Source organism: Anguilla rostrata, chromosome 2 (assembly GCF_018555375.3).
Source record: "Anguilla rostrata isolate EN2019 chromosome 2, ASM1855537v3, whole genome shotgun sequence".
Lineage (NCBI taxonomy): Eukaryota > Metazoa > Chordata > Actinopteri > Anguilliformes > Anguillidae > Anguilla > Anguilla rostrata.
In genome coordinates this window covers 4827599-4852338 of record NC_057934.1, presented here as the reverse complement: position 1 = coordinate 4852338, position 24740 = coordinate 4827599, and the positions used below count along the sequence as shown (strand labels likewise).

The 24740-nt window shown below is 49.6% G+C and overlaps 1 protein-coding gene across 2 annotated transcripts; it reads right to left on the bottom strand.

The window, feature by feature from the left end:
• Nucleotides 1–4: 4 nt before the first annotated feature.
• Nucleotides 5–24098, bottom strand: LOC135244182 (UTP--glucose-1-phosphate uridylyltransferase-like). 2 transcript variants are annotated; one of them, XM_064316456.1, is made up of 10 exons: nucleotides 23859–24098; nucleotides 20284–20411; nucleotides 16710–16817; nucleotides 8060–8245; nucleotides 6090–6223; nucleotides 4208–4505; nucleotides 3520–3717; nucleotides 2105–2347; nucleotides 937–1041; nucleotides 5–544 (listed from the first exon to the last, which is right to left on the bottom strand). In XM_064316456.1, exons 2-10 carry the CDS (start codon nucleotides 20380–20382, stop codon nucleotides 437–439), a joined length of 1479 nt encoding a protein of 492 aa, XP_064172526.1. In that variant the 5' UTR covers nucleotides 20383–20411; nucleotides 23859–24098; the 3' UTR covers nucleotides 5–436. The 2 variants fall into 2 exon arrangements, with proteins under 2 accessions (XP_064172526.1, XP_064172517.1); XM_064316447.1 differs by lacking the exon at nucleotides 23859–24098 and adding an exon at nucleotides 22811–23418.
• Nucleotides 24099–24740: the final 642 nt, after the last annotated feature.

The window sequence follows — 24740 nt, the reverse complement described above, 5'->3', positions numbered from 1 at the left end:
CCGCTCGGTCAATATTGCACTTTATTGGAGGTCCGCAGACTTAAGCAGGTCACACAGAGGCTCAGGGAGCACCGTTATTGCATCTCGGGGCTGAACGCCCGCCAGCCGTATTTTTTTTTAAGTTGTGAGAATCTCTAAGAGTATTGAGCACGGTGACACACACTCGACAGCAAGGGCAGTATGGGAAATGTAGTTTTTTTTGTTTTTTTTTTGTGTGTGGATGGTGACTGGCCACATGGGTTACGCCTGCGGATGTGACGACGAGACGAACACTAAAAACGGACGTGGAAATAGGACAGACATCTGAACATCAGACTGCTCCCCCCCCCAGTTGTGTAACAGTCCAAGGTGCATAATCACTTAAGCTATCTCAGTCACGTGATCAAGTCACGCCTTTTTTGTTTGTTTGTTTGTTTTGCTTTTAACCGCCAAGGCCTCAGTGGTCGAGGATGCGCAGGTTGCCCGACACAATCTTGTTCTCCAGCATGGCTCCTGCCGGAATGTCGATCCGGTCCCCGTGATTGGCTATTATGATTACGGTCCCCTGGAGTGGAAGAACACAGAGAGAGGAAAGGAGATGAGATGGGGGGAGGGGGGACCCCCTAATAACCCAAGTCCTCATATTTTGACAGGTAAATCTGTCAAAATTGTGAATAGTGTCTGTCATAGGCCATTCTGAAAAGCTGAGATGGATATTGAAAAGAGAGCTTGCTAGTTTTTAATAATTAAGTTAAACATTTTTGCATGAGTGAGGATTACAATTTAAATTCATGGACTACATGGAGCAACATTTTTTAAGGTGGCACTATAATTTGGTTGTTTGAGCACTAAGAATACCGTGTATCTGTTTGGCTATAGTTACCATCAACCCTGGCAAAGTAGTTGCTAATCATTAGCCTTAATTTCCAGGGGTGATGAGGGAGGAAGTTGAGTTACCTTTAGCGAAACCTGCTTCCCAAAGGTGACGTCGCCAGACACGGTCAGGTGATCCAGCTCCAGCATGTCGGGTATGCTCTCGAACCTCGTCAGGTAGTCGTGAACCTGCGAACGTTTGTCAAGGACGTCACAACGTGCAGCGAAAAGGGCACCTCTCCAGTCAGCGCGGTCTTTGCTGCTCCATTATAACACAAACTCTTTCCCCAAAGCAGTTGCCATCGATCACTGTTGACACCTCAAAGCAAATATAAATTAAGTGAACTGACTTGGGCAAGAGCAAGCCAAGGTCATGCACAACTCTTGCAGTATGCTTGTGAGAGTTGGGTTGCTGAAGTGGCAGGACAGGTAGTGACCCCTTTGCCTGGGGGGGAGGGGGGGGGGGCGTTGAGGGAGCGGTGATTGATAAGCCTGGCCGTGTGGTCAGGGGAGAGCAAACGCTGCCAGTAAAGCTTTCCACATGGTCCAGGATTACGAATCAAAAGGCCAAGGAGGGAAGACAAATCCTTTTCCCCTCCGAGAGCTTTTCCCTCCCAAGGAAAATACGCCAAATCCCCATTTTTTTTCCTTTCTTCCCACGGAGTGCAAAAGGGACTGAGCGACTTTGCGTGTTTTGGGGGACGCGGCGTGCGGGACCTGTCTCGCCCCCTCCCAAACCGGGGGAGGGGCGTGATACTGCAGCAGGGGAACGAACGGGCGGGGTCTCCACAGGAGGGGTTTCAAGGGGGTTAAAGGTCGGGCGTCGGTAAGGCTCCGGTGCAGACCTGGGTCAAATACCTATTTGTTTTGGATTCAGATACTTTTAACTGCTCTATTGATCTTGTCTGGTGGTACTGAGCATGCCGATATGACCAGAAGGCAAGGGTTGCACTTTTTGAGAGTATTTCATTGGTTCCCAATGGTATTCCAACACACCAGACAAGATCAGTAAGGCATAGAAAAGTATTCGAATCCAAAACAAATGCGTATTTGACCCAGGTCTGCCCCAGTGCAGTGTATCTGTTAGTATGGTAAGTACCCAGTGCAGTGTATCTGTTAGTATGGTAAGTACCCAGTGCAGTGTATCTGTTAGTATGGTAAGTACCCAGTGCAGTGTATCTGTACGGTAAGGCCCTGGTGGTACGGTAAGGCCCTTTTACATCTGTGCGTACGGTAAGGTGAGGAGGCCTACCTTGGTGAAGGAGCTGCCCAGCTTGACGTGGGGCGTGGTGGGGAACTCCCTCTTCTTGCTCATGGTGAGCGAGCCGGCCTCCAGGCTGTACAGGTTGCTCATGACCAGCAGCAGGTCGGACGTGGTCTTCACCGGCAGGAAGCGGCTGCGCGGGACGTTGATGCCCAGCGCGTTGTCGAAGCTCTTGATGGCCGCGCCCACCGCCGTCTCCAGCTGCAGCACGTTCAGCCCTCCGTCCAGGGTCTAGAGCGGGGCGTGGCGGGGGGCACGGTTACCATAGAAACTCACAGGAAGGATGGGGGGGGGGACACGGTCACCATAGAAACTCACAAGAGGGAGAGGCAGCAGGTTTAAGCCTGCCGTCCAGGGTCTAGAGCGGGGTGTGGCAGGGGCACGGTTACCATAGAAACTCACAGGAAGGGGGGGGGTGCGGTTACCATAGAAACTCACGGAAAGGAAGGGAGGGGATGTGGGGGGTGGGGGGATATTGTCATGATTGGAAAGTATAAAAGAAAAGAACTCACACTGAACTAAAGGCTCACATGTGTTTCTCTGTACCAGCACATTAAAATTCAGGTGCTGCCAAATTGAGATGAAGAATGCTTTTCTTTTCTTTTTTTATTTAGCCTCAGGGTGTATTTGTGATTCCGCAGAAAATGAACGGGGGAGAATAAACCTTCCCGAAACTGCGCCGCAGACAGAACGGATGGCTGATTAGCAAATAACGGGAAGAGTTAGCACACAGACCTTTAGCTCTAAATAAACAAACCCCCCACCCCTCAATAAACAGACCCCCCCTCCCCCCCACCCTCCAGAGGGGGCCAGTAGACAAGTCAAATAAAGAGATTCAGAGAGACATTCTTTATTGATGCGGTGTGCTCCAGTTACCTGAAACGGGGTGCGTTTATGATTTCACGGAATATGAAATTAAACAGGAAACGTAAACTGTGCTGAAACTGCACCGCAAACAGAGCGGATGCCTGATTAGCAGTTAGGTGTAGCGTACCGTGCTGTGCCCCCCCCCACCCCACCCAACCTTGTCTCTGAAACTCAGTGGGGAGGGGAAAAACGGCTCACTGACGCCTACACCCCCCTCCCTCGGCAAAATGACACAGCACAAATTCATACACTGTCCAGTTCTCTGGCCGTCAGCCACCAGGTTCTGAGGGCATTAGAGTAACTCAGCAGTTTAATGTGTAGTAAACCCCCCAACCCCCCCCCCCCCCCCACTGTACTTCGGACTGAGTTTGGACCGAGTTATTGTGAAATACAACTTGTAGCAATCATGGTCACACCGATCGTGGTCATGTTGACCATGGTTGTGGTGAACATGGTTATGGTGAACGTGGTCATGGTGAACATGGTTACAGTGATTGCATTTATGGCTATGGTGGTCCCACAGCCCCGCCCCTCACCTTGGGGTTGACGATGATCTCCATGTCCATGGAGTTCTGCTCCTGCAGCCTCTTGATGGCGGGCAGCGAGATCCACAGGTTGTTGGTGTTGAAGATCTTGAACTTGGTGACGGACTTGAACTCGTCCACGTGGGCCTTGGGCACCTGGGCGATCTCCAGCAGCCTCAGCTTGCCGTCGTACTCCGTCAGCGTGCCGCCCTGCGACCCAATCGCAAACGCCACCATTTATTCCGGCACCTTCCGCCAGCGCCGCACAGCCACGCGTCAAGTATTCACGCAGCTCCGAGCGTCCGGCCGCCGCGCCGATTCTTCCCCCGACAGAGCAACCAGTTACCGCACGGCCGACAGCTTAGACACGTTAGACACGGCGGTGAGGGGGATGACTAAGGCTTTTCCACGGTCGTTCAAAGCCTCACTGGAAGGCAGACGGATGCATTGGTTACACTGCAGGAAACCGGCATCCGTCTGTCTGTCCGTCTGTCTGTCTGTCTGGCTGTCTGGCTTCCGTGATGTCACCGGTGTGTCGAGTTCCGCGGTCGATATTACGTTGACTTAGCATCAGGAAAATAACAGAAATACTCGCTAAATCCTGGCAAAAACCTACACTTCCTGCATCAGTGCCCTCTTCCCTCCGACAGAGGGACAGATGGACGTTTGGCGGGAAAAAGGAAGCAATCGGGGCGCGTACCTTGACATCGGCCCTGGTCTTGTCGGTGACCTCCATGATGAACTCGCAGCGCTTGGCGCTGGGCTGGCTCATCAGGTGGTTGAGGATGTGCAGGTCCACGGTGGCGCCCAGGTTGTCGATGTTGGAGACGAAGATGTACTCCTTGCCGTCGGCGATGAGCTTCTCCAGCAGGCCCGAGTTGTGGAAGCTGGCGTAGATGTCCCCGTGGCCCGGAGGGTACCAGGTCTCCGCGTTCTCGCCCGTCGTGCTCAGGTCCTTCGCCACCGGAAGGAGGGACTCTTTGTTGATCCTCGGATACCTGCGGGGGAAGTGTGAGAGGGGGAAAGAGAGAGTGGGAGAGAGCAAGATAGGGAGAAAACGGGTAAGAGGAGGAGGAAAAGGAGAGTGAGAGCCACAGAAATTGGGGGAGAAAGGGATAGAGCAAGAAAAAGAAAGAGTGAATGAGTGAAAGGCCAAACAAGGGTCAGCCAGAGGCGTTGCATAAGAAGGTGATGTTCCAGGACAGTGATCTTGGCCTCTGGTCCTGGAGAGGCACAGGGTATATCCTGGTTTTTGTTGTCATCGGCAACCAGTTCAGACCGAAGAAGCCAGGTCAGGTGGTTGTTTTAAGTGGAAAAATTGAGTGTTGAGTAGCAGTTAAAACCAGCAGACCCTGCAGTGCTGTAGGACCAGGAAACCTGAAGCAGATCTGCAGATGATAAGAGTACCCAAAGCACAAAGCAATATCACAGCATACTCAGTAGCCCAAAAAATTTTAAAAGCGTCTGATTATTAAAGTGATTAACTGTTACCAGCTGACCCGCAACACATCTGAAGCCAGCTCTTTGGCAGGGGAACCCAGTCACCATGGAGAGAGTCCAAAGGGCAAAGGGAGGGGGTGAATAATGCCGCCAGTCAGACTGCATGGTGTGGGCAGCCAGGAGCTCACAGTAAACAGACATTGTAGGGACAGAGGCTACTTCAGGTGATGCGTTTCGATCTAGGTTTCCAACGCAGACACAGAGGCTCAAGCATTATTCCTCCATACCCCCCCAGAGGCACCAGCATTATTCCTCGAAACCAATCCACCCCCCCCCCCTTTCCCCCAGAGGCCCCAGCATTATTATTCATGGAAACCAAGCCCCCAGAGGCTCTGCCATTATTCCTCGAAACCAAACACCCCCCCCCCCCAAGAGGCATTAACCCTCAAACCCTCGCCCTCCTCCCCCGCCCCCCTCCCATGCCAAAAAAAAAAAAAACACATTAACATGTTGGTATTACTGCCAGGCTGGCCGTGTGTCGCTCTGGATAAGAGCGTCTGCTAAATGCCTATAATGTAATGTAATGTAATGTAATAATGCAGGACTCAGGCTTTCTGTAGAGGCGGTGTATTCCTGGGGTCTCCGTGACCTTTCGCAGTCCGGTCGGTACGTGCCCTATCACTGGACAGGAAGGGCGCTGTTCACTGATACGCCACACACAGCTCCCTCCACACAGCGCGCCGCCGCATCGTATGACAGCGCAGCCGACCGTCCCACGTGAGGAGGGATCAGTCACCCTCTCTCATCAACCCCATTCGTCCCTGCGCAGAAGCCAAATACCCAAGCACTCCTAGTGATTGCCCCGCCCCCCCCCCCCTTCCTGTGGTGAGTACCTGCTCTGGTTGGGGTGAGTACCGTGTGGGCGTGGTCAGTACCTGCTCTGTTTTGGGGTGAGTACCGTGGTCAGTACCTGCTTTGGTTGAAGGTGAGTACTGTGTGGGCATGGTCAGTACCTGCTCTGGTTGAAGGTGAGTGTGGTGTGGGCATGGTCAGTACCTGCTCTGGTTGAAGGTGTGTGTGGTGTGAGAATGGTCAGTACCTGCTCTGGTTGAAGTTGTGTGTGGTGTAGACCTGGTCAGTACCTGCTCTGGTTGAAGGTGTGGATCTTCACCCTGTGGTGGGCGTACTTCTGCAGGATCTTCTTGGTGTCCTCGTCCGTGTTGAAGGAGTTCATGAGGACCAGGGGCACGTCAGCGTTGTAGGTCTTGTTCAGGTGCTGAAGGAGCGGGAAGCAGAGTAGAGAGGGCCTTGAGAAACGCGCACAAGCTAACGCTAACAGCTAACATTGACTTTCACCAGCTAACACTGGATTTCACCAGCTAACACTAGCCTTCATCAGCTAACACTGGATTTCACCAGCTAGCACTGGCTTTAACCAGCTAACACCAGCTTTCATTGGCTAACACTGGTTTTCACCAGCTAACACCAGCCTTCATCAGCTTACACTGGCTTTCACCGGCTAATACTGGCTTTAACCAGCTAACACTAGCCTTCATCAGCTAACACTGGATTTCACCATCTAACACCAGCCTTCATCAGCTAACACTGGATTTCACCAGCTAACACTGGCTTTAACCAGCTATCACTAGCCTTCATCAGCTAACACTGGATTTCACCAGCTAACACTAGCCTTCATCAGCTAACACTGGTTTTCACCAGCTAACACCAGCTTAGACCAGTTAACACCAGCTTCCTTCAGCAGTATACCGGATGGGAGTTTGACGCTCGTGCACCTGTGTGTTTGCCTGTGTGACGTGTGATGGAAGTGAGGGAAAGTACCGTGCTCTTTACTGAACGCTCTGTTTAGAGGGGACGTGAAGCCCTGGGTAATATGACTCCGGTTCATTTGCTTTTCACCTCAGATAAGATGTGGCCCTGCATTCAAATCTGAAATTGACCGCTATTCGCTCTGCCACTGCAGAGCAGCAGTCGGAGTCTCGTGAGAGGCAGTCAGTGAAAAGTGAGAATGGCATCGGCTGCGGAGACTGCAGCTTTAGCAAGGCTGAATCCGATTGGGAGCTCCAAACTGAGGAGAAAATGGGGAGGGGGGGGCTACAAAACATATATATCCACCATTTTCTGTGTTTTAAGGGCACAGAGTTTGTGGGTGTAGAGCACAGCTGTGCAGGTGAGGCACTGAAGTGTGTGTGGCCTCCTTTATTCTGTCACAGAGGGGTGTGTACTCATCCTGCAGTTCAGCTGGCCACAGAGCAACAGAGAACTTTACCTGCCAGGTGTGTACAGAACACACAAGTCCCAGTGCACTGAGACGCTCTCCCTGCATAGACCAGCACCACACCCAAACTAACCACTCAGTGGGCCCAATCATGAAATACTCAATAGTAATGATAATAATAATAATACATTCAGGAAGATGAGTGGAACTGTGTGTCTGGGCCTCAGCCAATAAAAAAAATGAGTAAAATTGAGACAGATGCGTCGTGGTTTTATGGCTTTATATCTAAATGGGGCATGAGTGTGGTTTTCCGTAGCCATGGAGACCTGAGGCAGTGGGAGCTTTCTCTCTCGCCCTCACTCTTGTGCGCGCTCTCTCTCTCTCTCTCTGTCTCTCTCGCTCGCTCTCTCTCTCTCTCTTGCGCTCTCTCTCCCTCTCTCTCTCTCTCTCTCTCCCTCTCTCCCTCCGTATGTTTATTTCAACACTGCGCTCGGGCTTCCTGTAGAGGCTGTTTAGCGCGTTTGGATTACAGCGCTGTTCTGTCTGAGTAAAATAAGAGACTGGCACGAAATGGCGCCTGAGTGAGTGTGTCTGCGCTGCGATCTCCCGAGCTTCCACCAGCCTGAGCGTGCGTGCTTCTGTCTGCGTGTGTCTGTTTGTCTGTCTGTGCATCTTTCTGTCTATACGTGTGTGTCTGTCTATGTCTGTCCATGTGTGTCTCTCTGTCTGGTGTGTCTGTCTTTGTGTGTACATGTCTGTCTGTGCATCTGTCTGTCTATGTGTTTGTCTGTCTGTCTGTGTGTCTGAACCTGGGCTCTCGGGGCCTGGTGGAGCCGCCTGCCGGGCCGTGCCGGGCCGAGCCGAGCCGAGCTGTACCTCGATCTGCTGCACGGTCAGGTCCAGGAAGGTGTTCTCGTTGCGCACGCTGATCAGGCTCTTGGGGCCCTTGCAGCCCATGCTGGTGCCCAGGCCGCCGTTCAGCTTCACCACCACCAGCTTGTTCAGGCTCTGCGTCACGCTGTCCGGCAGCCCCTTGTCCCGGATCTTCTCATAGGGCTGGATCTGGGAGGGGGGGGGGGGTTAGGGTGAGCGTGAGCCAGGTGCAGCTACAGACAACATCATCCACCATGTGACTGGGGTCTGATGGGATTTGGAGTCTAAATGCTGGGTTTCGAGAGCGATTTGGAATGTGGGACATGTGTGATCCCCCTTGGCTAACGCCTTCCCAGCAGCCTCTGGGAGAAAACGCTGCACTGTTCCAGGGCCGGAGTTGTGCACCCTTGGCGTAGGAGCGACGGATGGGATTTCAGGGGAGGGATAAAGCGATCGGATGGATGGTCCATTTCCTGTAGCAGTGGGACAGGTCTCAGCTGGGCCGCGTAGCTGACGGTCCGGGGGTACGGAGTACCTCCTCCGACTCACACGGGGGGGGGGGGGGGTGCGCTAAGAAGAGAGGGGACACGGGACCGCGAAAACTCCCGATCCGCGGGGAACGACAGCCAGGAGGACGCACCACCCAGAGAAAAACCCCACTAATCCGACCATAAGGTGAGGTCACCCAACCCCCCCCCCCTTTTATTTGCTTAAGACGCATCCTCGTTTTGGGATTGGCTTACAAAGCAAACACTCTGCTTGAAAGCGCTTTCTCTTCAGTGGAACAGTGCAGTAAGGATGGCACATATGGGGGTGGTGGAGGGGCAGGGTGGGGGACGTGTGTAGAGGGAGGGGGATGGAGAGTGATTTGGAATGTGGGACATGTGTGATCCCCCTTGGCTAACGCCTTCCCAGCAGCCTCTGGGAGAACGCGCTGCACACTTCCAGATGTCGGATCTCCGCGGGACGAAGCGGCCGCGCCCACCGCTCGTTCGGCGTTTCCGCCGCTGGCTCTGACGCACGTTTAATCCCGCCCTCCAGCCCCTCGAGCCGGCTTAACACACACAAATCCCCTTCCTCTCCTCCGTTCAGCTCAAAAATAAGATAAGGCCCGGACACCGAATGAAAAGGGTCCTGAGGGGGTCAGTGGTGTCTGCAGGAGGAGGACAGAACAGAGCCTACATACTAAAATGTCAGTGGAAAGGCTCTGTCTGTCTTTCTCTCTCACTCACTCACTCATTCGCTCTCTCTCTTACTCCCTCCCTCTTAGAAAATGACTGATGACTGTATAAGCATCACTCTTTTTTTTAAACTGTGATTATGGGGACAATTTTCTCCAAGGAGACCCGGCCTTTTTAATGAGAGTATCCTTTTCAGAGTGTGGGCGCAGTTTAGGAGAAAGGGGGCCCCCCGAGATTTGACAGGACCCCCAAAATCTCCAGCAGGTTCGACCTTCAAACGCCCTCACACAACCACAACCAAAATTGCTCCAAGCACTCCCACATATAATACCACGTAGAACAGCCTGTAAAAAAGTTAAAAAGAAACCTAAAGGCATTTAAATTGGGCTCCAAGCTGACATTTATATCCTTTGCGGTTTTTTATTTATTTATTTTTTTTAAGGAGCTTAACGTGGACATTTTGGCCCTTTCCACAAAAGCAAAATAGTTGACCGGCAACAGGGAGTCTCACTGTAAGCCTTATGGAGGACATTTGGGATCTGGTGGGATTTGGGGGTAGGTGATATATGGGGAGGGGGGAGGGGGGGGGGGGGGGGGGGAGCTCCTGTCCTGGCCTCCCGCCCAGGTGGTGCAACGGGACAATGACTCTGCACCGCAGTGCCAGTGGCACAGCTGTCCAAACGGAAAAGTACTGAGCGCAGTGACCAGGTCTCTCCGGGGGGGGGGGGGGGCGGTGGCCGTCTGTGTCTTTCCCGCCTGACAGAACACTGTGGGCTCCCTGTCTGCAGACCACAGGGCTAATCTGATGCTAATATGCTAATAAAGCCCGTTTTGACTTTGGGGGAGTTGTTTTGAGGCGGAGTACGAACTGTTTGGAGGGGGGGCGGGGGGGGGGTTTTGTGGTTCAAATGGTACACAACGATTCTCAGTTCAAGCCTGAGCCTTAAAGATCTTGGGTCCAAGGCCTGACGGTCCACTTGTTTACCTTCTTCTAAGCGCTTACTAGTTAAACTGAAGTCAGGCTACTGTAGAGTTCCATGTGTAAATTAGCTGCACCCTTTTGGATGTTATGGCTACCAATCCCTAGTCTTGTTTGGATAAAGAGAGGGAGCAGGAAGCTTCCTGATTTGCATAAACGTGTGTTTCCAGCACTGACCTCCCACACAGCACCGGGAAACACTGCCCCGAAAACCACAGACGGAGCGGCTCCGATAGAGAAGCTTGTCCTGGCTTGCCTGTGCCCACACACTAACACTACCACTAACGCTAATTCTGACATTAACACTGACGCTACCGCTAACACTAATACTGGCATTAGCACTGATGCTACCGCTAACACTAATGCAAGCACTAATACTGACATTAGCAATACTGCTAACACTAACGGCAACACCAAATACAGGTACAGACTCGGTTCTCCTGCAGTCTTCTTCATGTTCATGTTTCATATTATTTGGAGGGGTTCCTTTTTCTTTTCTTTTTTTTTTTTTTTACTTTTTTGATGTTAGGGTACAAGTTTTAAAAAGGTTACAGATTGACTCTAGATAGTGTGAGTGAATGGTGTGTGTGTACTCCAATGGATTGCTTATTCCTGCCTCTTGCCCAGAGCATGCTGGGATAGCCTCCAGCCACCCCCCACCCACCCCCTGACTGGAAACCCTGAGCAGAAATTAGTGGGTTAGATAATGGATGAATGGATGAATGGATGAATGGATGAATGGATGGATGGCTGGAGAGAGGTTACAAATGTCTCTGTTAAAAATTATGGGAAATTAATCCAGTCTCTTTGGGAGTAAGGATGCCACATTTTTAATTAAAAAATATATTAACATAAAAACCAGGGGACTGTGGCATAAAACAAATGACTTGGCTGTAATTCAGACACCAGAGCTCAAAAAGACAGGGCTTGGGGGGGGAGGGGGGGTATCGCCTCCTGTTTGGGAGGAGAGGGGGGAAAAAAAAGATTAAATTTTAAGCAAGGAACTGCCGATACCCTCATCAGCGTGATGGAGTCTGCTGGTCCCTTGACGTGAGGAGAAAACAAATTTTGTTATGCCAGTGAATCTGAGGTGCTCTTGTGAAGGTCACATGCAGGAGAAGGTTGTTACATTGCTCGAGGGGGTTGCTACATTGCTGGGAGGGTGTTGGTATATTGGGGGGGGGGGGGGTGTTGCATTCTGTGGCGGTCAGTCTGTGCTGGACGGCCATACCCATGCCAGGATGGTCACACCCCCTCCAGAAATGATGCTCTGCCCTTATCCTGACTTTACTCAGGATATTTGTGCAAAATCAATGAGAATTCAGCTCCTTTAGCATTAGTAGGTTTTTAATTTGGTAAGCTGAAAACACCCGCAAGAAAAAAAACAAAGAAATCAAAACGGGTTTCATCAAAGAGGGAATTAAACTGTGCTACGGGGAGTGTGTGTGTTTGTGTGTGTGTGTGTGTGTGTGTGCATGCATGCGCGTAGGATTGCAGATGAAAGGACGACTAATGACCGAGGACAGAAAGGACGAATATAAGGTTACTGTAAATATAGATATCCCCAGCTGCGCCCCCCCACCCGCTCCCCACCTCCACCCCGTCCCACTGCACTGAGAAGTAAACCTGGAGGCTGTTTGGGGGGGGGGGGCAGGGGGGCGGTACCTCTGCATACAGCACCACTCCGTGTACCACTCACAGAACAGCTCAAATCTGAGGGTCACACCCTCCGCCCCTTGCCCAGAGCCAGTGATATCCCTTTATTTTTTATACATTTAAAAAAATGAAGAGCAGGCACAAAGTCAGTTGCTTCTCTCCTTTTCTATGACCGTGTGCTCTCTCAGTCCGTCGACCGCACAGGACCCTTCTGCACAGTCTGACCGCAGCCATGGCAGAGTCGCTGCGTCTGAGAAGCACGACCCGGCCCTTAATGCTGGATGAGCACCGGCCGTGGGGCTTGGGTGTAGCAGCATGCAGCGCTGGGGCGGGGCGGGGCGGGGCGGGGCGGGGGGGGGTGGGGGGGTGAAGAGAGTGACAAAGGTGAAGGAGTGGAACGGACAGAGGGAGCTTTGTGTGAGGCAGCTGCCAGAGGCACAGGATGTTGGGAGGGTATCGGCCGGACCCCCACCCAACCCCCCCCACCGAACCGAACCCAGCACAGCGTTTTCACTGAAGCCAAGTCACAGTGTCTGAACACAACCCCGCTTCAGTGGCCCAGACCCAGCTGTGCCAACCTTGAGTAAAAATACTCAGCTGTGTTAACCTTCAGTAAAAATACACAGCTGTGTTAACCTTGAGTAAAAATACACAGCCGTGTTAGCCTTGAGTAAAAACACTCAGGTGAGTTAGCCTTGAATAAAATTTACTCATCATTTTTAGGTATAAAAAATATTTCAGATTTTTAGTTGGGCCATATTGCAATTATTTTTAAAAATCATTAAACCGATTACTGAAAGTAGTGCCAGCCAGTGGTAGCACAGTATGGAATTATGGCAGCTATGCCTGAACCCCCAAAGGCTGCAGGTTCAATTCCCAAATGGGACAAGGTGCTGAACCTGAAATGCAGTATTCCGGTAAAGACACAGCAGCATAAATAAATAATGCCTGTGTACCTGCGTTCACGTTGCCTGGGAGAGAAGGACCTTAAACGAAAAAAAAACGAAGCTGCGTTTACCCCATTATAGCCAGCAGGAGGCAGGCTAGGGTTAAACGTCTTCGTAACGTCGCGCGCCTCATAAATCTAATGAAAGATCGGGCCTAATACGTTAGTCAAATAAAATCTCTGTATGAAAAAGAGAAAGTAGGTCCACTGACTGTTCCTTCACTTTCACAAGTTCCCGGCATGAATAAAACATTTTCCATTTCCCGCTGGCTTTCCAGTTTCATATATTTTCCATTTCCGTCGGCTTTCCAGTTTCATAATTAGCAGCCGTGCGGAATCGCTACGGATTGAAAAGAGGAAGTGCGCGTTTGACGCCGGCTGCCCTCGCCTTTTCGGCAGGGGGGAGATTAATTTGGGAAGACTGTGCTTTAATTCATGCCCTCTGAAAGCACCCCTTTCACCACCCGCTACCCATCAGCGCTATAAACGCCTCACCCCAGACACATCAAGCACATCTCTGGCGCACCAACACGCTGTACCGATGCAACCCGCACGCCAAAGAGAACTATAAAAGCTCCCCCCGATTTATTTCAAAACATGAAAACGCAGTCAGTTTTACATGTATTTCACATATATATATATTTAAATGTTTAAATATAGTTTATATGTATTTCCGTTTAACTCGTGTTATCATAAGCTCCTGACATCACCGGAGATGACACGGATGACTTGGAGGCACTGGGCGTTTGATATGATGCAACACGAGACGATTCAGTGTCAGAAACAGCATCGCAGAAATCCAAATCCAGGGAAGTTTGAGCTGTAGCAGGCCTTTAGCAGAAACATACGACTGTTTTTTTCGTCAGGTAGTCTGTCGGCATGGATGTGCCTCAACCGAATCAGAATCGAGCTTGTTGTTTTTAACGACGCTCTGAATTCCGTTAATTTTCTGCGCACCACCGGTAAGACGTGGCACAGGTTCTGGGTATGGCCAACTCTCCAGCCGTACACGGGGGAAAAAATGAGAGGAGAAAATAAACACATTCTGCGCTGCGCCCACGCCGCCCACCCAGTCTACCCACCTGCGTTCACACACATTGGCTCTAATGAGACTCGGGAATATGAGGACCAGCAAACGTTCACCATATTCTACAAGTGGGTCTGCTGTGACCTTCAGCTTACGTGTGTATAATCGCCGCCGGTATGCACGTCCACGGTATGTTCTCTTGGAAGCCGAGGGAGGCTAATATAGTGTGCCAGAGCGCTCTGCTGTTTGCTCAGACTCCATTTTGAGAGCCTGCTCCTAACTTTACCGAACACAAATGTCAATAATTTCCTATCTGATTTGGAACACACCGCAGATGGCAAGAGGAATTAAATATTGAAACAGTGTGGCTGAAGTCCATAGGCCTTGAAGAGGGTTCCAGAATGTTGCGTTGTTTGCACAGACAGGGATTTTTCCACTGTAGGGATTTTTCAAAAAGACCTGAGTAGTTTTTTTTTTTTTAGAGACACTATGAAAAATGTATATGCATCCTTTTTACAAATTTATAAACAGGAAAGTGATAATTTCCTCTTAAGTGTATGGCTGGTTCTTAGTAAACACAAGAACCGGAGGGCTGCATCCTGTCTGTAATGGTTACTCACTTCTGATTAGCTGAGCATTAAAGGCACCACTTCCTTAAATTAGAATCATCGATTTGAATCGCCTGGATGCTACATGATTATTTTGGACTCCAAAAGACCAATTCCAAATCCTTCTGTAGCGGGCAGTATAAGAAGTTTGAGGTTTTCAGACTGCACATGGCCTTTTAAAAAAGAAAAAAAACAGAACGCAAAGCTATAAAAAGCGAGGACAGCGCAGCGTACCGGTTTAAAACTGGACTGGAAGTCGTGTGACTCTGGACGTGACTCTCAACGCGAGCGTCCCGTTCGCCACAACATCGAGCGCGGGATATAGCGTTACACGTCTGCTCACCACCCCCTTCCAAAAATATCCGTCTGATGTCCTGGGTCTGAAATGCAGAAGCCGCAGCATCAAAACGAGAGGGGGGGATGGGGGGTCGAAATGACCTTTGGGCGACTTCGTTAGCCTGCGGCTAAAGCGCGAAAGGCAGGCGAGGTCTGTTCCCCCCAGGCTCCTCGGGTCAGGCTAATAATACCCTAACCTTCTCTGCGCACGGGCGTGGGGGGGTGGGGGGGGGGTGCGTGGGGGGCGGGCAGGGGGGGTTTATGGCAGTGAAATGTCACACAGGCGCTAGCTGCCTTCTCCTGCATCACCTTCTGGGGTTCGGTTGCAAATCACTGGGTTCTGCTGGAGTGGTTTTCATTCCACACCACACGACTCACACCAGGACACACACACACACACACACACACCTTCATTCATCTCACACACACAGCGAACAGAATGTTCCCATACACACTCCTATCTTGGGGTGTGCCTTTTCACAGAAACACTGACGCACAAACCTGTATGAGCACACACAGTCTCTTTCACTTTTCTCCTGTTCCATCTCTCTCTTCTCTCTTACTCGCCCTTCCACAGGAACACATTTCCACAGAAACACTGACAACCTAATAATGACACTCTGTCACTCTTTCACTTCTCCTCTGTTCCATCTCTCACTCCTACAATTCTCTCACCTCACTCACTTCCCCTTTCTGTCTCCCTCACTCATAATTCCTCCCAACTCTCTCTCTCCTCCCAACTCTCTCTCTTTCACTATCTCTGTTCCCTCATCCCCCTCTCTTTCTCTCATTCATTCACCTTTCCTCTCTCACTCATTCTTACACTCTTTCTCCCTTCCTGCCGGCCTCTCGCTCCCTCCCTCCCTCCCTCCCTCATGAAAGGGAGCTTTCGCAACCAGAGGCCCAGGAGGTGTTCTGGCTAAAGGCCCTGCAGAGGAAATCCGACACTGCCCTCTCTGTCCAGTCTCTGACTGAGGAGGGGGGGAGGGGCACAGAACAGCTCCCGTCACACGACGGCTGGGTACACCCAGCCGTTCCGTGCCGAAGCCGCTAATTTCGGCGCGAGCGTTTCGCCCCGCGACCCCCCCCCCCCAGACACGCCTCCACTTAAAGATCACCCGCCCGAAAATACACAGCCAGCCGGCCGGCCGCCTGCCTGCCATTTACAAACTCTCTCTGCCGGAGACTGAAGAATGCGCGGGGCGGGGGGGGGGGCTGAGAGCGGGGGGGGGGCTAGGGGGGAAATGGCTTCCTGTTGCCCAGGCAGCGGAGTGGCATTAGTCTGCGGAGGCTTTTCAAGGACATCTGCGGCCTGACACCGGCCAGGAAAGCAGCTCAGGCTGCCGAGGCGAAGGCGATGGAGACGCATCATTCCTGCTTCTTCTTTTTTTCCCCTCCTCCTCCCTTTTCCTTCCCTTTTTTTTGTTTTTTCTCTCTTCGCTAAAAAACTGTACAGTAATCGTCACAAAGCCGGCTTATACTGTACTAGTATACTGTAGTATTTTTGAACTGAAGATGGTTGGGTTTTGAAATGAGGTGTCTGTACGAGTGACTTGGCTCAGTAGAATAGTGAATTTCCGTCCATGTTCTGCATGTTGAACATACTGTATGTATGTGCCAAGGCACTGCTTATTATTCCAGTAATTTTTACTTTTGCTTTCAAATTCTGAACTGACAGCACACTTGGTGTTCCCTTGACAAAGAATTTCAAAATAGATTTTTTAAAAATCCTTTTTTTTTTTTTTAAACAGACATACAATGTACAGCAACTGTGGACGTGTGAAGCCATTCTCTTTGGGTTTTGGGAGCCCGGCAGAGTGCTAGAAGCTTCCATCCCGACGGCTCCCGTGTAACCGCACACCCTGGGTCTGGTGCCCCGCCAAAACGAGGCGGAATGGATCCCACGTGCGCCGCACTCACCGAGTCGTCCGGAGGCCTGTGGATCTTGGCCCAGTCCACCGAGGGGCCCTTCGCTTGCAGAAATCTGTGGAACAGGTTCTTGAATCCCTCGAAGTCCTTCCGCGAAATCTAAAAAACAAAACAGAGAAACGGGTTGACATTGCAGGCGTTTAGCAGACGCTCTTATCCAGAGCAGACTTAACGCAACATTTTTACGTAGCATTTACGCTGTATCCATTTATACAGCTGGATATATGCTGAAGCAGTGCAGGTGAAGTACAAGGGTTACAACGGCAGTGTCCAACCCAGGAACAGAACCCGTGACCTTCAGGTTACAAGCCCAGTTCCTTACCCATTACACTACACTGCTGCCCCGCAAACAATGGCCGTCCGCCAAAAACAGCCTCAGTGGAACTGTGTCCGCCATCGTTGGGCCCAACAAACCCATATGAATGAATACTTCACTATTGGCTAGGTGTGGCTCCTGGACCACATGCCAGACTGTGAGTAAGGGTATTGCGTAATGGGAACGGCAGGAACTCATAACATTTTGTTCTTACACTGCTGTGGGCCTGACGCACACAGCGCAGATGGCTTACTCAATCCTTCAGTTTTTCCATCGAAAGTCCCCCCCGGGATTCAGAGAGGCGCAGTAGAGAAGCTCCACTGAACCCCACGGTGGGTGGAGTTACCATACCATCGTCATAGGAACCAGAAGACTCTTCTCTCAGTAGCAAAAGCTCAATGATCGGTTTAGGCCAATCACTGACTGCTGAAAATGGAGAGCTCCGCCCATTTTGAGGCTGGTGAAGCCTCACTCCCACATTCAGTAAATCAAGGCTGCCCAGCCCTGTTCCTGGAGATCTACCGCCCTGTAGGTTTTCACTCTAACCCTGACAAAAGCAGAGCAGCTCGTTCAACAGCTAGAGATCTCGCTGAGCTGCTAATGAGTTAGAATCAGGCGTGCCTAATTAGGGTTGAAATGGAAACCTAGAGGACGGTAGATCTCCAGGAACAGGACTGGGAAGCCCTGCGCACTGAATCAAACTCCACTACCTTCCAGGGTCCCGTTAAACGTTCCGGTACCCAAAGCACAGCGATTTACCCTCCCTACCCACTACTTACGGTTATTGGCTAGTTACTCACAACCACAGCATCGCGTCTCACTCTGGCACAAAGTCACATTCACAGAGCAACAAACAATTATTTACGAAAGAACAACGCTCTCACCGAGGATGGTAAATGCCCTAATGTTTTCATCTCTTGGCCTTAATTAAAATAAATAAATAAAATAAAATAAATAAACACCACAGCATGCAGCAGATCTTCTATGGAAAGGTCCGATCCTGACGTTCCATTTGTGGGAGCGTTCTGGTACCCTTTTAATGCGTTCCCTAATTAAGATGCAGACGCAGTTTGACTCCTCTCCGGTAATGACTTTGATGTCGTCGCTGGGTTTTCGGAGGTCGCAAGCGCCCCCCCCCTCCCCTCCCCCCACCCATTCCCCCCCCCCTCCCGTGTCAAGACTGCGGGTGGCCCCCGTCGCCGATGCGCTTGATCTCGCCGCCCGTCGCCATGGTTTCCGCAGCCTTCCGAAACATTACGGCGCATTTTAATTGCGCTTTCTCTCTCTCTGCGCTTTCAAAAGTTTTAAAAACGCGAGGAATTCTAGACGTGCCCATGAGAGGGGACCTGCACCCCCCCCTCCGAGGCCATCAACACTAACGCAGCTGCGTTTGATTTATTATCCGCAAGCCTCCCAGAATGCTTAGGTGCGGTGGGTTTACAAAGCAGAGCTCTAAAAAAAACAAGACTAGCAACTTCTGTCGGCCAGGCAGTGCATTTCACAGTTTCACAATTGCTAAAAAAATGTTAAAAAAAAGATAGTAATAATAAAAACGGATGAGACAAAATAAATAAATTGTGTAAATGAAATATTGACTGGTTGATACAGGCTAGGTAAAAAGGCAATTATTTTCATTATTAAGTACAGATATTGCGCTAAATTCCTTGTACTGCTTGCCAGTATAATAGCATTACAATACAGATATACCTGCATGTGCTAGCTAATGTGTCAAACAGTCACTGAATTGCAACCTTACCGGGTGCTGGATGGTGGTTTCGAATTTTAACCATGTCTTTGAGGTGGGGGGGGTGTAAGGTGGTGGTTTTGGGGGGCTGAGAGAGGGGGGCGTTTGGGAGCTGAAAGTGACCGTTTGCGCTCTGCTCTGCTCCAGCAGCCGAGAGACGGGGCGAAGCCGCTTTGGCACGCTGACATCACGCCGGCGCCAGAGCCCCCAACGACACCGCACTACCCAACGGACGCTACCCGCTACCCAACGGACACTACCCAACGGACGCTACCCGCTACCCAACGGACGCTACCCAACGGACACTACCCAACGGACACAACCCAACGGACACTACCCAATGGACACTACCCAACAAACGCAACCCAACGGACACTACCCAACAAACGCTACCAAACAAATGCAACCCAACGGAAGCTACCCAACGGAAGCTACCCAACAAATGCAACCCAACGGACACTACCCAACAAACGCAACCCAACGGACAACAACCCAACGGATGCTACCCAACAAACGCTACCCAACGGACACTACCCAACAAACGCAACCCAACGGACGCTACCCAATGGACACTACCCAACAAACGCAACCCAACGGACACAACCACAGACTGCAGGTAATGGGGAATTTTTCCATATCTGGGACAGTGGAGGGAGGGACAGATAGTGGAGTGGCAGAAAGAAACAAGGTGTGTGTGTGTACGTGTGTGTATGTACTTATTTGTGCCTGTGTGTGTGTGTGTGTGTGTGTGTGTGTGTGTGTGTGTGTGAGGAAGTCTCTGCATGTGTCCCATCTCTGCAGTAACAGGATGTGGTCCATGCTGAGCCTCCTCAGCTCCCGCTCGGTCCCTAGTGTGGGCCTGTGGTGACTAGTGCGCAGAGCATTTCTGTGTGTGTGTGTGTGTGCGTGTGTGTGTGCGTGCGTGCGTGCGTGCGTGCGTGTGTGTGACACACATCACACGGTGCGACTCCCTTGGGTGCGTTTCTCCACACGAATTTCCGGCAAAAACAAAACTTAATTAAGAACAGAAAGAGGGGGGCGGGGAGCGTTCTCAGTGCTGCGTCTGGCACCAGGTCCCAAACTGAGGGTGGGCTTTTTCGGAGACTGTGAAAACCTGCGCGATGGCTTTTCCCTAAAACCTCTGCACCAATCGTACTCAGACTGGAATGTCTAATATACCTGCTGCTGTTGTCCTGTACATTGTTTCCCACATGTATAGTTCCATTTTTGAACACACACATTGCCTTCCGTTCCACAAAGGGGTGGGTCACAGCGAAAGCATCCATTAAGTATTTTAGGTCACTAAGTAACACTAAGACAAACGTGTCTTTATGAGTGAGTCACGTCCTTATAAGTGAATTATGGGCTTAAATAAACAAATGCGAAAATGTTTTTGGCAACACTCAAAATTGCAATGCAGTGTTTATGATGTCATCTGGGTGGCTCCTTCGGATGATTAGACTTGTCATGCCCCCCCAGCCCCCCCACTTTAAAACCGGACCCACCTCAGCCTCGGCACCCGTCCCCGTGGCGACCAGTTTCTCGAGCTCTTCGTGCATGGACTTCTCCAGCTGCTGCCGCATCACTTCCTGGAACTGCGCCATCCCGCTGTTGGGTGCACTCTTGTGTAAACCTATAAAGGGAGGGGGGGGGGGAGGATCAAACAATCAAACATTTTACTCATTTCACTTCCAGACTTCCAGGTCAAGCAGCAAACACACATTGGTTCAGGCGCACTATCCCATAATGCACTGCACGGCACCAATCCATGCCGCTGTTCTGCTAGATAGCATGCAGAGTAGAATACTCAATGTGTACAAATAGAGGAAAATATGGACCCAATTGGACTTTTACATGCTCTTGGACTTTTACATGCCCTAACGTTGGACCTTCAATGCAAAAAAAAAGAAAAAGAAAAGAAAAAAAAAGGGCAATGCTATAATGAGGTACTTTAGTGCCATCTTTTGCATTTGCTATCCCTCTGACCCAAATCTGAGGTAGAACAGGGTATTGTGAGGTCATAAAGGCACCTCCTTGTATGACCTCACGATTGTATGACACACTTTTCTTCCGTTTGGCTTTATTTCGTGTTTAAGGGCTCACAGATGGAGTCGACGGTGTCACATTACTGGCTCAGCTTCGCTGAGAAATGAGCTACCATTGAGAAGAAGACAAAAAAAAAGGCTTAACATTTGCCTACCTAACATTTGTCTCTCATTCACTGCTGGACCTCCCACCTGGCAGATCACAAGCAGTGCCAAGCTGAAGCCCGAGTTCCACCTTGCTATCAAGTCTAATTTTAATCCCGAGTTTCACCTTGCTATCAAGTCTAATTTTAAGCCCGAGTTCCACCTTGCTATCAAGTCTAATTTTAAGCCCGAGTTTCACCTTGCTATCAAGTCTAATTTTAAACAGGGGAGGAAGAGAGAGAAAGAAAGGAGGAGAAAGCGAGAGGGGGAAAGAGAAAGGGGGAGAGAGAGGGGAGAGAGAATGAGGTAAATCGAAAGAGAAAGAGAAAGAGGGAGGGATGGAGGGAGGAAGAGAGAGACCCAACATATACTCGGTGTACAAGAGAAGTGGCCCGTGAGAAATGGGGATTCACACCGCATATTTAAACAGAGAGAGGGGCTCCGTCTGCGCTCAGATCTGGAATACTGGGGTGGAATTCCAATGCCCCAGATCGCGGCAACCTTCGCGCCTCAACTCAGCTCGCACCCGAGCCTCGCTGCCGGGGATGAATTTTTCGCAGCTCCGTCATTTTCGGGAGCCGTTATCGCAGGCTACATACAGTACGCAACACCACAGCAAAGAGCTAGATTAAAAAAAAGAGTGAGAGAGAGAAACGGGCGCCTTTAGCCGGCTGTGAGGAGATAGCTACATAGTAGCAACCTTCGCGCACTTTAACAGGGTGATACTGCGAAGCGATGACGGAGGGGATTATGACGGGAACGCGGAGCTGAGAATCAAACTATGAGACATCATCATATCACGCACCCGGAGACGGAGAGAGTAGGCACAGTGGTTAACCAGAGAACAACACTGACATGCATATTTCCATCTCTGCATGGGGGTGAGGTTCGGAATTCGGGATGTTTGACAGTTCGCACCGGCTGGCCAAAAATTTGGGTTGAAACTGGCGCATCGCTGATTTTGTGCGTAGAATTTTCAGTTGCATTGCCAACAAAACGGAAAAAAACTGATAGGACTGTAGTCAGTTCTAGAAACATTGCGCGTGTGTGTTTTACTAAACATAAATGATCTGACATTTATAGTATAGTATAGTATAGTATAGTATGTGATAATTACGTGTGTTACAGTAGGAGTACTATAGGAACATTGACTATTTAAATGTTGACAAATAATTATTGATCCGGCTATTGATCCGTAATTGGGGCAAAATCTAATGCACACTCCAATAGCTTTCTATTCATCATCCAATTAATAGAAATCTATCTCTATCTCATCAAATTCATAAACCGTAACAAGGCACGTATGTACGGATGTATTCGGCTGCAGGGCAAGCGACGCTACATTGGCATGAAAAGCACACTAAATGAAACAATATAACTAATATAACAGCCGACACATTTTTGTAGTCTGTATTCTTTTTTTTATACCAGACATATCAAAAAAATAAGGTAATACTGTTAACGCCAGAACTGCCCTAAACCCTGTGCAATCCAACAGCTTTTTATTTCAACACGTCCGGAGACGTAGTCACATTACGAGTGGTTAACATGCTATCCACTGCATGGCATTTATACGGCTGTGTGACTTCCGTTCGTTAACTTATTTTTGTCAGACGCATTACCAATTGTAGAGAAGGGTGAAAATGTTTACGAGCAATCGATTTCAACAGTTCCTTAAATACCTTAAATGTCTCGACTTACATGCAGTCAATCATGTCACGCTAGAGTCATAGATCGTGGTGCCGAAATCAGACATACCGTGAATTGCTAGATCAGGTCTTCTCTTATATTTTAAGTAACTACGCAGGCTATAATAAATCAGTTTGTGCGCTAAGAAACTTACCTTCAACGTACAACGACATCTTAGCTGTTCGTTGTATCTTTAATGCACTCTTTGTAAATGTTAATGTATGTTATAATAAAACGGACACTCTTCCTGTAGTCCCACCGATGTAGGTATCTTCGGCCGCCTCTGCTTCCGATGTAAATGTACAAAAACGGGACAAAACAGCTACGATTCTGATCATACGGCTAATTCGTCAATACGCCTCGCCCTACAACATTTAACAGCTTTGGGCAAATGACAGCGTCTTCACCTTACAATACACAAAGCGACAGGATCTGAATCATTCGGCGGGTTCAACCACTCTGCCATTTAATTTCCACAAAACCATAAACCCCTTTAAATGAAGCACATCTCTTCTCTCCTCCCACTTCAGTCCACCAGGGGTGAGAAACGTCCCAACTGACAACTGAAAGCTTCCCGCACGATAGTGATGAACTGGACTGGAGTTATACGCCCCCGTAGCATGAATATTTCCCGAGTATTACATGTCATCTCGGTCCAGTTAGGGGATAAATAAATAGACCACGCCGCATTGTCTTGGTTGGCTGAAACTCCGGGCGAATAGCCTTCCCGCAAAGTCAATTTGGCTCGCCCCCGCTTTACCGTAGCGTGGTTTTCTTCAGCTAACTTCGTGGTTTATGGCACGTCCGACCCACCCATTATTCTCTAGGGGGCAGTTCTAAACACGCACACGACCCAGTTTAAATGTAATGATTAACCGTTTTAGATTAAAGCTGTTTGTGTAGCCTAGTGCTCCATGTGTGGCAAAAAGTGTCGCAGCCGACGCAATGCACGCTGCGCATCATGCAGGTACGCGCGAGCGAAATATTGAGCAGCAGAAGCAGCTAGCTATGCGCCCGTCAGTGGTAGGGGGGTTCCATATTCTTTTTGGTTTTTACTAGCTACGCTGCTAACACCGCAAAGCATATCATCCATATGCACTTTGAAGGTCCAGGGAATGCAGATGCTATATTTAACACCACATGCCTTTTTTTTCACTCGTTATTCAAGCACATTTTAATGTTCTTAAACAGCCATTACCCACCTTTTAAATACTTATTATGTTTTCCTCAACAGGGCTCCAGTGGGGATGGTGCTTAGCTACTGTAGCTGGTTAAATGCGACCACCCTTAGCCTGTGATTTGGCTGAGGAATAGCAAGTTCAGCGAGAGCACATCGATCACCCTTCAAACTGGGCTGCACGTAAAATATATTATCCTATAAAACCGATTTCTTGTAGGGCGCAGTCTCCAGGCACGTCAGAAGCCAGCTCGTTAGCGGAAGTGACGCTCGACAGGAGAGCTCCTATTGGCGATTTTCACTAACCAATCATATCAGAATTCAGCTAGCCCAATCAGAACGCTTTAAATTGTGACGAGATGCGACCAAAAAACACTTTCTCAACGAATGAGTTGTGACGATTTGGAACTCGCCCCTCATAAATGTAAAAAACGAGCACATTCTCAGAGTGTCACGGACCAAGTAAAATATTTGGCTTGTGCAGCTGTATATGGTGGTGAAACTGTGAAAGTGCACGTTCACTGATTTTATTGATATCTCCGGTAAAAAAAATTTTTTTCCAGCTCTATAACTATCACATACGTGCGCAGTCGGATGAGGCTCGGTCCATTTTTGCACCAAAATGAAGATTAGAATCAGTACAAATTCAGTCACAGCCATTGTAGAGATCCAGATTAGTATATTTGTTGTATATTTAGTTATGTCAATAGTCCAGTCTAGGACCCCATTGAAAATGAGCCATCTATTGCTGGCTTAATGGGTAATCCTTGCACTCAGTACTTTACAAATTGTTTCTCATTTTAACATCTCACTTTTTACAGTAATCCTCCTTGTATTTGTTCTATTTTGTAATTTTTATATGATGAGTGCAAATTAAATCAAATCAAAATTCACATTGTTCATTGTT